Source organism: Anabrus simplex, chromosome 10 (genome assembly GCF_040414725.1).
Source record: "Anabrus simplex isolate iqAnaSimp1 chromosome 10, ASM4041472v1, whole genome shotgun sequence".
Taxonomy (NCBI): domain Eukaryota; kingdom Metazoa; phylum Arthropoda; class Insecta; order Orthoptera; family Tettigoniidae; genus Anabrus; species Anabrus simplex.
The window spans coordinates 35,791,820-35,806,789 of NC_090274.1; the positions used below are offsets into that span (position 1 = coordinate 35,791,820).

At 42.1% G+C, this 14,970-nt stretch overlaps 1 protein-coding gene across 6 annotated transcripts in view; it reads right to left on the minus strand.

Annotated features, from left to right (window-relative positions):
• The window catches only part of LOC136881925 (F-box/LRR-repeat protein 20), a 30,375-nt gene extending 16,755 nt beyond the window's left edge, over window positions 1-13,620 (minus strand). For 2 of the 6 annotated variants that reach the window (XR_010861046.2, XM_067154373.2), the window contains exons 1-2: window positions 12,279-12,397; window positions 5,338-5,545 (exon numbers count right to left, since the gene is read on the minus strand). Coding sequence is in view for 5 of the 6 variants with exons in the window: in XM_067154373.2 (XP_067010474.1) it covers window positions 5,338-5,353 (16 nt within the window). In the remaining variant the exon portion in view is untranslated. Of the gene's footprint in view, window positions 1-5,337; window positions 5,546-12,172; window positions 12,398-12,675; window positions 12,735-13,464 lie in introns of those variants that run through there. The other 4 variants (XM_067154375.2, XM_067154377.2, XM_067154374.2 and 1 more) reach the window with 4 other exon arrangements.
• Between the last annotated feature and the right edge of the window lie 1,350 nt (window positions 13,621-14,970).

The window sequence follows — 14,970 nt, forward strand, 5'->3', positions numbered from 1 at the left end:
CAATAAAGGAATTTGGAAACACAGTACAAAATAAAACAAAAACAATTATAGAAATAGGCCAAAAAGATTACTAACGTATCAAAAGAGAACATACGTTCCCTGAGTAACAGTACACTTGTAATTTATACACCCTTGATAAGTCCACTGTCGCACATAAAGCGGACGATGAGATCAGCAGTAGTCGCGTGATCGGCTAGTTTGCGTTCAAGTGTTTCCTGCAGGCCGAGGCCCCGTCTTAGGCCAGAGAGATCGGTGCACTCTGTGAGGATGTGGGCCACGGTGAAGTCGGCACTACAAGAACACACTGAGGGGTCTTCCCTCTTTAGGAGATAAGAGTACGTGGATCGTAAATGACCTATCCTAAGCCTGCACAATACTATGGCCTCTTTCCGTGAAGGTCGGAAAGAGGACCGCCACACTGTAGTTGTCTTCTTAATTGCTCTCAGCTTGTTGGGAGTTTGGATATCTAGCCACTCCAATTCCCAGGACGCCAAGATGGTTCGACGTAGCTGAGAACAAATATCCTTAGCAGGTACATCTGGTCTTGGAGGTAAAAGTACAGCTTCCTTTGCAGCTTCATCCGCAAGTTCGTTTCCCGCAATCCCAACGTGGCTTGGAAGCCACGCGAAAGTGATTTTGGTGCCAGCATCCCTTAACCTGGCTAGAAGGTCATGTATCTGTTGTACCAGTGGGTGTTGCAAGAAACAGGTTTCAATAGACTGCAGAGAGATTAACGAATCGGTACATATAAGAAAGTGGCTTCTTATGTCACGCAGTGCAAACTGCAGAGCCTCTAAGATGGCGTAAAGCTCTGCAATATACACGCTACATACTTTAGGAAGCGAGATCTTTGTGCTCATATCATCAATGACAAAAGAGCAACCAACATATTCTCCTATTTTAGAACCATCCGTGAAGATATGTCTCGCAGCCGGATATTGGTGAACGAAGTCCTGGAAATACCTCTGATAAATGGAGGAATCCGTGTTCACCTTGGGTCCATGGAGCAGATCTAGATGTATATCCGGTCGCAGAACCAACCACGGAGGTACCTCGCTAAGAGTTTGTTCAAGACAACCACCGATATCAATATTCAAATCATGACACAAGCTATCAATCTGAAACCCAACCGGCCTTGTGGCATTCGGCCGGTCTTGGTACCGCTGGTGGTATTGTGTATGATAGACGCATTGATAGCTTGGATGTAGTGGCATTTCGCGAATTTTGGCAGCGTACATGAGGAGTAACTGCTGCCTCCTTATCCGTAAAGGTGGAACTCCCGCTTCAGCAAGTAGGCTGGGAATGGGGTTAGTACGGAAAGCACCCGTTGCCAGCCTTACTCCACTATGGTGAATACTGTCTAAACGGCTCGGCGTAGATTTTGATGCTGAGCCATAAGCCGCACTTCCATAGTCAATTCGGGGGAGGACCGTTGCCGTGTAAAATCGTAGCAGTACCGCACTGTCAGCCTCCCACAAAGTGCCGCTGAGAAACTTAAGCATGTTAAGTCTCTTCATGCAGGCAACCTTCAACTGATGGATGTAGCGCTGCCACGTAAGTCTCTTATCAAAATGGAGACCCAGGAATTTGCAGGTGTCAACCACTGGTAAGACATCTGTCATCTTGGTTAATAGCTTGCTGTAGCTGTCTCTCGGCAAACGCCACCCTTCCGGAGCTGTAATGTAGAGCTAAGTCGTCTATATACAGCGATGGAACGACTACGGGCCCAGCAACCGCAACTATGCCGTTGATGGCGATTGCGAACAGCGTGATACTCAGTACAGATCCCTGAGGTACTCCATTTTCCTGAACGTAATATTGAGAAAAAGCATTCCCTACTCGGACTCGAAAGAGACGGAGGGACATGAAGTTGTCAATAAATGTTTGCAAATTTCCCCGAAATCTCCACAGGTGTAGAGTGGAGAGAATCCCATATCACCAGGTAGTGTCATAAGCTTGCTCCAGGTCAAAAAACATGGCGACTAGGTGTTCCTTCCAGAGAAAGGCCTCCTGAATGGCGTTCTCCAGACTGACCAGATGATCAGTGGCAGACCGATGAGAGCGAAAACCACACTGGTAGTTAGACAAGAGACCCTCCTTTTCCATGGCCCACACAAGACGCCGGTTAACCATCCTTTCAAATAGCTTACAGAGGCCATTCATAAAGCATATTGGCCTATAACTATCCAGAAATTTTGGATCTTTACCTGGCTTGGGAACTGGTATCACAATTCCCTCGCGCCATTGAGATGGAAACACTCCCTCACTCCATATTCTGTTGAATAGGGTGAGGATATCCTTGAGACATCTGTCATTCAAATGCTTAAGCATTTGCTTAAGCATTTGATTATGGATTTTGTCCGGTCCAGGAGCCGTATCTCTGCATAGCGCGAGTGCACTCTGCAACTCCCACTCCGTGAAGGGCACATTGTAGGGATGCGAAGCGCTAGAGGCAAAAGAGAGATGGTGTCCCTCTGCTTCGTACTTAATTGGAAGAAATGCAGAGTCGTATCTCCTAGAGTTGGACGTATCTGCGAAATGTGACGCGATGTGGTCGGCAATGACTGAAGGAATCATAACTATATCTCCATTAATGGAGATTCCGGGTAGTGCGGGCACATTCTGTACTCCGACAATACGGCGGAGTTTTGTCCACACTTGTGATGACGGAGTATGTGCCATGATGGATGACACATACTTTTCCCATGTAGCTTTCTTACTTTCTCGAATAAAAAAATGGGCCTTCGCGTGCAGACGCTTAAAAGTGATATGATTGGCCATTGTAGGATTCCGACGATAATGCTTAAAATCCCGTCGGCGATCACGTATGGCTGCTGCAATTTCGTCCGTCCACCATGGGACCTGTTTCCGGTGATGAATACCGAATGAGGAGGGAATTGTTTCCTCCGCAGCAGCCAAAATTCCAGTAGTAATGGAAGAAACGTGGTCGTCAACACTCTCCAGCATACCATCAGCCATCACTGCATGTTTCGAAAATTCTGGCCAATTTGCCCGCCGAAGTAACCAGCGCTTGGGTACTTCGGACTGTCTTTGATTCAAGAGAGATAGAATTATCGGGAAGTGAGCACTATCACAGAGGTCGTCGTGTACTTGCCACCGTAGCAGGTGAACTAGCGCACGGCTGCACAAGGTGACATCCAGGTGTGAGAATGTGCCCTGTGCGCTGCTGAAATGTGTTGGTTCCCCTGTACTAAGCACACAAAGATCAAAGAGGTTGATCATTTGCTCGAGTATTCTCCCCCTAGCACAGGAAGATGGAGAACACCATAGTATGTTATGGGGATTCACATCTCCCAGCATGAGGAAAGGAGGAGGCAACTGAGTGATCAAATCTTGTACTGCACGAATTTCAAGATTGTAATCCGGTGGAATGTACACGTTGCAAACCGTTGTCATAACTGGCAACGGAATGCAAACTGGAACTGCATCTAGCTGAGTACGGAGCGGTACTTCTTCGCTGAAGATGTCGGAGCGAACTAGGGTAGAAACGCCCCCAGTTGCTGTGCCATCCACAGCTACTCTGTCTTTGGAATAAAGATGATATCCTCTCATAGTCGTGTCGTGTCGTGTCCAGGTCTCAAACGAAATTCCTGTAGACATACTATGGAGGCCGCATAGACGGATATCAACTGACGTAACTCAGCTAGGCAACAGTGATAACTACTGCAGTTCCACTGCAATAGTGCCATTGTGTGGATGGTAGTGCTGCAAAATTAGGACAATTGCTTGCCCTTCTTTTTGTCACCTACCTGCCATTTTCCGCTGTTCTTGTCGGTATTGTCATCATCTGCGATAATGAGTGGTTCAGTTTCCATCGTCTCCTCAGAAGAAGGAGGCGCAGTGACTGGACACTCTGCGGACATTGATCTCATTGACTGGGAACAGTGGGCCTTCTTCCTGGTAGAACGAGGTTCCCCAGAAAGTGATCGAACGAGAGGGCGTCGGGGCCTTTCACTCTCACCCACCGTTTTCGAACACTTTGGAGGAGGGCTGTCATCTTTCATTCCAGCAACACTCTCCAGTATCATTTCATTTCATCTGTCAGTCATTAATTATTGCCCCAGAGGAGTGCGACAGCCCCCGGCAGCTGGCACAGTTCCTATCCTCGCCGCTAGATGGGGCTTCATTCATTCCTTCCCTGATCCGGTCAAATGACTGGAAACAGGTTGTGAATTTTTTTTGAATGAGAATACCTAAGTAAATTAAATATCTTCAAGTTCGATCTTTTTTTTCCTTCCTCAAATGATTAAACGTTTAATCGTTTAGGTATTCTCATTCAACATCATCTATATGCAAACATTTTATATAATGGTAATTTTCTTAATATATCACTAATATGTGTTTATTCATTCATATGGTGAATTATGATATACTAATTCTTTAAATTTGGGCTAAACAACAGGGAGTGTTATATTGTTTTTATTCTTTGACTGGACTTCACTGATGAAGGGAATGCATAATGTTCCTGAAACATTTCAATTATAAGGGTGTACTGGCAAGGTGGACAAAGCACATATTTTAAATAGTTTTTAATAGCTTTAGACAAGTCAGTACACAAAGAAATACAAATACTTATTATGGTCACATTTATCAACAGACCGAGGTAATGCACAACACACCGCACATCCTGAACAGAATTCAAATGTCACTACTACACCGTTGTGAACTGAGCACTGAAGTAGGAGGGGGCATACTGAACATCTTCTGTAATCAAACCATTGAGCGTACTGTTTCCTTCGTTCAGTATTTCATTCCATTAACAATATTGTGAATGAAGGATTACCGTACACAATTGTGGGGTGGCAGCATTGCGAGTTCGTCAATTTGAATCGTGTGCCCGGAAGTAACAAAGTAGCCTAATTTTCTCGAAGGTAAGGTAAGGGTGTATTCTGCCCGAAGGCAGGTCCGAACCTCCACAGAGGTGTGCCTGAGCCAGAGTTTACCTATGGTAGGGTGGCCAGTTCCTTTCCGCTCCTCCATTCCCTTACCCCCACCAACAGCGCGTGGCAACCCATCCAAATCTTGACTACATCCAATGTTGCTTAACTTCGGAGATCTCATGGGATCCGGTGTTTCAACACGGTTACGGCCGTTCTCCGCCAATCTGACTGCACCGTCATTCTTATCATACCACGAAGAGCATCCCTGATTTTTTTTGGTAAAGTTATGATACACTCTGTATAGCCTATGACAATCTTGAAGAAATATGAACTCTAATGGTGAAAGAATTTCTTAAATTGACTGTTTCCCAAGATCAGCCTCTACACAGAAACTCACAACTTAAGATTAACAGTAAGTTAAATTACAGTCACTTACATGGTTCGTCATCCATTATTTTCTAGGAAAGTGTCTCAAAACTGGTTATTCTTCACAACGCTTTGAATTCTACCTCCACAACACTCATCACCTCACTGAAGAGTATATTAACCACACTTTGTTCCTTCTAGCCCAGACGCTGACGAAGACTGTCCCTACAGAACTCCTCAATGCCTAGGTGCAGCTCATTTCTGTTCAGAACCTCCACCTTTAAAAAAAAAATTAAAAAATTCAAATACACATTGTGAATTATTTTGGTTTGCTGGAAAGCACTGTTACTGATAGGTTTAGGCTAGAGTTTGGTTAGGAGTGAGCTATGGCTCACATGGGGAGTACGAACACTTATTAGCAGCCTTGACAGCGCTCCATGCCTTAGGATGCCTGAGTGGAGGAGTGGAGGGAGGGTATGACATCAGTGTTATTACTACAACGCATACCTATTTCAGCTCAATTAGTCCAGTAATTTTGGCATAATGGACCCAGAAAGATACAGACACAATCTCATTTTCAAACAATTTTTATGCAGAGGACTGTCACAAGCCCGGTCGCTAGCACTTTGCCGTAATGCACTTCTCGGCACCACAAGTTCCCCTCCTTTGCAGTCTGCTGAGAACTTTATCAGCGTAAGGTTCAGTTTATTATGTATAGTCTTGATCGTAATGGCCACAGATGGGTCCATATTGTCTTAATCACATTACTAGTTATGTTGGTGCATCCGCCTAATCAACACTGTACCAAATCAATGTGTTAAAAGATTTAATTCATTATACACTCATGAAATAGATAATATATGTTACATGAATATATGGATTCTCTTCTTCAGCTATACAAGTGAAAATCACATATTTATGCACAGACCTTATAAGAAAAGGAGGGGGCCCCCTTAAAAGTTAAAACTGCAAAAGATGTACAATAACACAAATCATGTTTCCAATCCTGTCATATTCATAATATATATATATGCTCAGATTTTAAAAATAGAATGGTATTTCCATATCAGCCGTGTCTACAGTAACAAGGAAATGCACTTTTTAATTTTTTCGTTATTTCTGTCTGTACGTACATACGTACACGCATTGCGAGAAAACGGATGAAGAGAATTGAATGAAAATCGGTATGTAAAGCCAGGGAATAAGTTGCTACAATCTAGGTCATAAATATTTTATTCACGCTGAGGGAAATGGTAGTTTGGAAGGGGGTGGGGGGCTGAAATGTAATTCTCAAATATTTATATTATTGGTGGTCCTATCGATAAATACTACATAACTAAAGTTATATAGTATTAAATTTCTGATCACTTATGTCTTATACATATTTCCTGTACCGGCTATGATAACAGAGATATTCATGAATTTGAATTTTTGTTGCTAAGTCCATATCAACGCCAAGTCATGAGAAAATGGGTAAACAGATTTTAATGCAGATGCAAGAAAACTAAATGTGAAGGCCTACAATATAGAAAGCTCATAAAAATGATCAACAATAACATCATATTGACCATTGTTTGTTGTAATGTGCTTTGTGCCTTCTGTTGCCACTCATCTCCGAATATTGGCAGGAAGTAGCTAGGGAGTTAGATCTCTCTCTTCTTTAGCATGACATTCCTCTGGTTCATAAATATTCTGATACTACTGGTATATAACACACTGGTTCATCATAGTATTCGAGCTATTCAATCCCTACTCTGAGGCACTGATTGGAATGAGTAATGTGCACATTTAATGGAATAATGACAGAGGAGTGTACATGGCTGTCTGTGGCCTGGTCATTCCAGCACTGGAACTTTGGACTGTTGGATCGGCACTGTTCGTTAAAAGTGAGAAAATGTGCAGTTGTTCATTTGATCAAGTATTTTATATTATATCATAGCTTTTAATCGCTACATTCCTACTGACATCATTGTAATGATCTATGTTGACCTCAGTTGGGAAAACCACAAAGACAGTCTTTCTGAGAATTCTGTAGCGAAGCACGGGAATATCAGCTAGTCTACATTGTAATTTAACAATTCTGTAGTTATTGTGGTGCACTATCTTGGTGTGGCATCACATGTGTCCTTCTTGTAGCAAAAACCCACCAGTCCAGATCTCTTATTTATGTCCACAGATCTAGTAAGCTATAAAATAAGCACTGTCAATTCATCCCTAACTGAAGACTGGTAAGTCAGTGATTATCCTGCCAGGATGAATAAAACCAATCGTGTCCAATAATATGAAGGTCACACTGCAACAGACAGTGGGATAGTGAATCAACCGAATAGAGCTACGAATAAAACAGACTTGAGTGTATGATCTACATTGGGGTAATCACATAAATGTGATTGTAAATAAAGGGTACAGATCTCTGCACCTGGTTATGAGGGTATTTAGCGGTTGTAGTAAGGATGTAAAGGAGGGGGCATGTAAGTCTCTGGTAAGACCCCAACTAGAGTATGGTTCCAGTGTATGGAACCCTCACCTGAATTACCTGATTCAAGAACTGGAAAAAATCCAAAGAATAGCAGCTCGATTTGTTCTGGGTGATTTCCAACAAAAGAGTAGTGTTACAAAAATGTTGCAAAGTTTGGGCTGGGAAGGCTTGGGAGAAAGGAGACGAGCTGCTCGACTGAGTGGTATGTTCCTATCTGTCAGTGGAGAGATGGCGTGGAATGACATCAGTAGACGAATAAGTTTGAGTGCTGTCTTTAATGTAGGAAAGATCACAATATGAAAAAGGATAAAGTTGGAATTCAAGAGGAAAAATTGGGGCAAATATTAGTTTATAGGAAGGGGAGTTAGCGATTGGAATAGGTTACCAAGGGAGATGTTCCATAAATTTCCAATTTCTTAGCAATCATTTAAGACAAGGCTAGGAAAACAACAGATAGGGAATCTGCCACCTGGGCGACTGCCCTAAATGCAGATCAGTAGTGACTGATTGATTGATTGATGATGTATAATGAATTAAATCTTTTACACAATTGATTTGGTACAGTAGTGATTAGGCAGATGCACCAACATGACTAGTTAATGAGGTTCAGTTTAGTCAAGTGTTTACATGTTTTAGTGCTCAGTGTGTTGTTCCAATGCCATTTTCATTACGTGAGTGTCTGTATGTACATAATACCTTCATAAAGTACAGGAAATCTTGTGCAGAAACACTCTATGACTAAGTGCCAGGTGAGTGCTGGCTGTATTATGGAAAGAAATTGGCGGGAGATAGGCTCGCAGTGCAGGCGACCGGGTGAGCGATAATCCCCTGTATAGATAAAAGAATGTCCCTGTATTTTCAATGTTTTACACATGTAAGTCCATCTGATGGCCAATATCTTATTGCAACGATGGGATAGGAAAGGTCTAGGAGTTGGAAGGAAGCAGCCGTGGCCTTAATTAAGGTACAGCCCCAGCACTTGCCTGGTGTGAAAATGGAAACCCACGGAAAACCATCTTCAGGACTGCCGACAGTGGGATTCGAACCCACTATCTCCCGAATGCAAGCTCACAGCCGCACGTCTCTAACCGCATGGCAAACTCACCCGGTACCCTGATCATTAAGGGATGAAGTCTTTATGGTTTGATGCCATGATTTGAGTCCCATTGGTGGGAAACATTTTCACAGTCAGAACCTCGACCAGCAGGATAGGTGAGCTGCCTACAGTTTCTGATCCCTAGATTGCATGCTAAAAGCCTGAATTCAATTCCAAATCCCTCTGCAGTGTTCATATGGATGAAGGCATGACACTGCTGATAGTGATTTGTCTGCAGGTGGAGATGTTCAGCAGCGGCGATTAGGAGTCAGTGCCCCGCCCTCCCTGATATTGTGGAGAACACGCTACATTTTTATTCCAATTCAGCCGGCTGAAACATGGAATTATTGTTAAAAAAGCAATTTTTTCAAGCCCTGCTGTCATATCACCTAATTCTTTCCTTTATTTTCATTAATTATTAACAAAATTATTAGTGATAATACGCACAAAATGTTGTTCGTAGCGACTAACTGATTTGTATAGCGCAACGGCAAGTGATGGTGACTTTGCATGAGGAAGGGTAGCAGGGGTTATTTTTTTTTCTTGCCAAGGTCATGGACACTGAGGTATGATTCACACGCTTGCCGTGCGCATTCGTCAGTGTGGCAGTCTCTTTAGTGTCTGCTAATTTCTTAGTGTGTAGTCAAATATTAAATGATTTTTAATTGTATAACCAGGCCATACTCATATTTAATTGTAATGCATGTGTAATATTGTTCCTTTGGTGAAAATTTTATTGTATAGGCTCCAGTATTCAATCAAAGTGTAAAAAAAAAAAACAACTATTATTACCACACTTAAGTTGGTAAACTGTCAATTTATACATCTCTGTTGAAATTTATTAAGAGAACATCAAAAAACTTACAGTTTGGTAGGTTTTTTTTTTTTTTTTTCAATTTAGATGTACACTGACTTAGCAAATGTCATGAGATAGTCACCTAATAGCGTGTGCCGCCTCCTCTGGCCCTGCAAACTAATGTGAAACGCCGTGGAAGTGAGTCGACAAGTCCCTGGTAGTCCTCTGGACGCAGCTGACACCAAATCGTTTACAGAGCGGCCGCCAATGCTGGTCTGTTCGTGGGTGCAGGATCCATGGCACGGAGCCTGTGTTCCAGGTCATCCCAGATATGCTCGATAGGGTTCATATCGGGGCTCCTGGGTGTCCATGGCAGTCGTTAGACCTCCGCTGCATGTTCCTGGAACCATTCCCGGGCGATGTGGGAGCGATGTGGCGGCGCGTTATCATCTTGAAACACCGCAGAACCGTCTGGGCGCTGGAAGGCCAAAAATGGGTGGAGATGGTCTCCGAGCAGCTCAACATACCCCGTACCATTCAAAGTCTCTTCCAGAACAACTAGAGGGCCCATTCCATACCAGGAAAATGCACCCCAGACCATAACAGAGACACCAGCGCCCTGGACCACACCTTCGAGGCAGGCGGGATCCATTGCTTCATGTGGTCTGCGCCATACACGGTGCCTCCCATTGGCATGGTGCAGTTGAAATCGTGATTCGTCCGACCATATGACATTACGCCATTGTTCCAGTGTCCATCCCTGGTGACTGGCGACAAATGTGCGTTGTTGTGCCCGATGACTTTGGGTTAACAGTGGCACCCGTGTGCGGCGCTGGCTCCCATACCCCATAGAACCCATGTTTCTACGGATTGTCCACTGGGAGACGTGTCTAGCACGGCCTGTGTTGAATTGAGCCGTGATTTGTTGCACGGTTGCTCGTCTGTCACTATTGACAATCCGTCTCAGATGTCGCTGGTCACGGTCATCGAGGGTGGCTGGACGGCCAGTCGTTCGTCTGTTGTGGACGGTGACACCCGCATTCAACCATTCACGATACACCCTGGACATGGTTGATCGTGTGAAGCCGAATTCCCGCACCAATTCCGAATTCGCACTTCCCATCCGTCTGGCACCGACCACCATACCCCAGTCGAACTGTGTCAGCTCACGACGACGTTCCATGTTCAGTCACTGCTCACAAGGTCTCCTATACAACTACTGCTGGCACAGGGGGCGTGTGGTGCGCAGACAACACACCTGGGCATCAGTGCTCCGCTATCCCATGACATTTGCTCATTCAGTGTATATACCCCTGCCTGCTATATCCCACAAACTAGGGTACTTTTTGCTTTCTGTACATTTTTTGGCCCGCCCCATTTCTAATTCCCAATCATCACTACTGGTTGCATTAAAGCCTTGAACAGACCCGTTAGTATAATTTGATATGAGTAGGCTATGTGCCGACACTGGATTTCACACTTTCCCAACCCAGGTTGCCCATGGGCATGAAATAGGACCTGTACCAGGCCTTTGCACAGGCTGCACACAATCGATCTATATAGACAGTATTCGTTTTAATCATTACAGGATCAGATAATGCTTCACCTACTCTAATTCTATGAGTTGTTTTCTAGAACTTTAATCAGCCATTCAATCACTCTTTTGTCTAGTACAATAGCCCTCATTTTTATAAGTAATATTCCATGATTTGCCCTATCAAAAGCCTTGGATTGGTCAATAGTGATATAGTGGATTTGACCTCCTTAATCTAAATGAAAAATGAATGAAAACCTACAACCTGTTTTCCAGTCTTTGACCGTCTAATCTAAAGTTACTGCTATATCTTGCTGAAATCCTGTGAGTTGAGCCTTACTGGAATAACCTTCCCTAAATGCAAACTGCCTTCTATCAACCAATTGGTAAATTCACAAGCATATCTAATATAAAGAGAAATAATGCGTTTCCATAGCTTACATGCAACATATGTCAAGCTGAAGGCCCTGCAATTATTTCCTTAACGTTGATCACTCTTTCTTTTGTAGACTAGGGCTACTATAGCAACTCTCCATTCATTTGGTATCGCTCCTTCATGCAAACTGTACGGTAATGAACTAAGCACTTCTAACACTTTGCCTTTAGAAAATCTCCAGAAATCTTATCAACTCCACCTGCTCTCAACTTTTGTTTCACTTAGTAAATATCTTTATTGTGATAGGTAAATTTCAGTACTTTGCTAGTAGTCAGTCACCTGCTCTACCGAGGCATTATCCTAATGTCTAACTATTTTTTAATATACTGCTGACTAAATACTTCTGGCATCTATAAATCCTCACATATACACTTGTTCATTAATGATTTCTGGATATCCTTCCTGAAACCTAACCTAAATACGATCAATTCGTTTTTCACCAGAAATCCTATGCTATGGTATTTTTCCCTCATAGAACTAATCCGTAAAATTGAACTATAGGTTTATATAGATCCTGTTGTTGGTTACTTAAATTATCCAGTACGGTAACCTAACCATACTTACAACAGCAATATTAATAATTTCCTCTAAACAGAACCAGAAATGTAGAAAAATATATTATTATTCCTGGAATTTTATTTTATTTTAAAAGCAAGGTTAAAGTTCCTACGTGATTTCGTGATGATTAACACAGGACCTCCGAGTGTACGTGGAATCCGAACAACAGGGACGTCGTTTTCCATTTCAAGAATCCCACAAGTTTTGTCCAGGATCTGACCCACAGCCGGTTTATTAAAACGCGAGTGACAATGTCACTCACTGATTTTATTCTCTGGTTTCTACGTTCTATTGATCTAACGTCACATAATTTTATTCCTACTATCCTCCTGTTCATTTCGCGAATTAGCAAACAGTGATTATTAACAACGTTGTAAGCACGACACATTTTATTGTAGTTGTTAACGTAACTTATATACGAGTTACATAATCTTCAGGGTCATTGTACACAGTAACATGAATTAGGTTATGTTGTGAGTAGAATGAAAACAGAAAATAGACTTCCTTACGAGAACACTCCCATCTTCATCTGTCGGAGAAATACGAAGACGTTGTGGTTGTAACGACACAACACCTCATAATGGCTGTATCCGCAGCTTGTTTTCTAGCTCCGTGATATGCAATACAGTTTATGTTATAAACATTTTTAATAGGTTCAGCTAGCTGATTATTCTAGATTACAGTGACATCTTCCGCTTTAAGTTTTATTTATCCAGCATTATACCTGGACGTATGTCAATAAACATAGGTACTGGTAAAATTTCATATGCTGCGAGCATTTATATTAGAGAGCTGACAGTGAAGACATTTTATCGACTGTCTTGTCACTTGTGTCTTGTAAACATCAATCTTCCTCGTCCCGACCAGTTCAAACATTCGTTGTGGTTATTCGCGTTGAATAACAACCTGTCGTGGAAACTGGAAGGGGGTAAGGATAATTCAGTGGGGCGTTCCATCTTTCGAAATACCAAGGGGTTCGCATCTGTACATATGTTATGGCAAACCACGACATGACTTAACATACCGTAACAGCGGGTAGTCGTTTCGTCGTGGATTTAGTATGAGGCGGGGCACATTCAATACACAATAACCTGCGAGGGTATTTCACATTTCTTTCTATACAGATTCCCCGCCTTCGGAGAATCTTCTAAAAATTGAGTATAACTCTGTATACTGAACTATATCTTTCCCATGCTAGAGGTTTAATGGATTCTGAATTTATTTCGTAGTGTTTATCATAATTTTAGGAGTAATGACAGGGATAGCAGAAGAATAAAAAAAAGACTACTTCAATTCACCTTATCTTTTATTTTTATCTAACGAAGCATGTTTGTCCCCATGATTATGTATCTTCAGTTTACTCGATAGATATTGTATAGAATCGCAGATGTCTATAATCTAGTACATACATCACCGACACGAACGCTAGCGCTAGAAATCAGGCCATCGTCAAATACAGTAGAGACAATACACGACACTGAGCGAGATATCGAGGGACAGCTATTGGAGCTCACTCTAGCGGATAGACCTGAACGGTACTGATTCTGTCATAAGAGCACGTGTATTTTTGTGTGAAGTTTTTGGTGTTATTTATGCGTTTTCAGTGAGTTGACATAATTAAATAGTAGCGTGTGTCATTCCTTGATATCTCCTCTCAACATGAGGGGAAAGGTATGTGCTGTCTTTGGCTGCAGTAATTACGAAGTAGAGAAAAATGCGCGGTCGTTCTTCAGGTTCCCTCGTGACAAGAACATGTAAGTAATATTGTGTTTGCATATATATTCTCCCAGTGACAGAGATTTTTATAGTACTTCATAATCTTCTGACCTGCTCGACCCATGTTTTAACGGGCTTAAAATATAATATGCATATTTTATTGTATAGTGCAGCAGTTAACCTTCAATACCGATGTGTTGTAGGTGTGATCTGTGGGTTTTGAAATGTCACAGAAGCGATTTGGATAAAGTGTACAAGAAAGAAGGGACGTTACGCTTGTATAAGAATTATAAGATCTGTTCAGATCATTTCCAGGCCAGCGACTTTAAAAATCCTCCACTATACAGCCAAGGGTATGTTACATTTTTACTCTAATTGTACGTAAATATTCCTCAAAGCATCACTATCGACAACATTTTCAAACTTTTCTTTCTTTTATCCCTCTTCTCAGATTAAAGCCGGGATTTTATAGATTTTCTTTCTGTTAGTAGGCTTCATGTTAAGAGGAAAATTGTCCAGCTATTAAATGTTAATTCATTGCATCATATGTGTAAGGAATGTGCCGATATTTTTATTGACAAATGTTTTAATGTGATGATACATTGTTTTTAAATGAGGAAAAAAGACAAATCCAACCGTAAGATTTCAGGCAGGTATGCTAAAGCTAAAAAAGTAATGCATAAATGAAAGATCAAGCCATTTCACACCTTGTTTATATGTCTAATTTCAGTCTGTGAATAATAACCTTTTAAATAATTTTTCATTCATTTATCCAGAATTGCTTTAGCGACTTCGAAGTTAATATCTCAATACCACTGTCTTTCTAGACGTAATTTATTTATCCATTTCTGTATATACATTTCCATTGATATTTGAATTTAGCGCGATTTGTTCAGGTCAAGTCACTAGGAGCGCCACCGTCGAATTGTCTCCCATTTTAGGAAGGCGAAATCCGTAAGTGTCGTGTATTGTCTCTACTGTATTTGCCATCGTGCAACACCAGGGTGACCAACCTACGGTCTGGACCAAAGAGAATGAGTAAGAGATGACTCTCAACGTTATTTTTCACTTCTGTACGCAACGGCTGC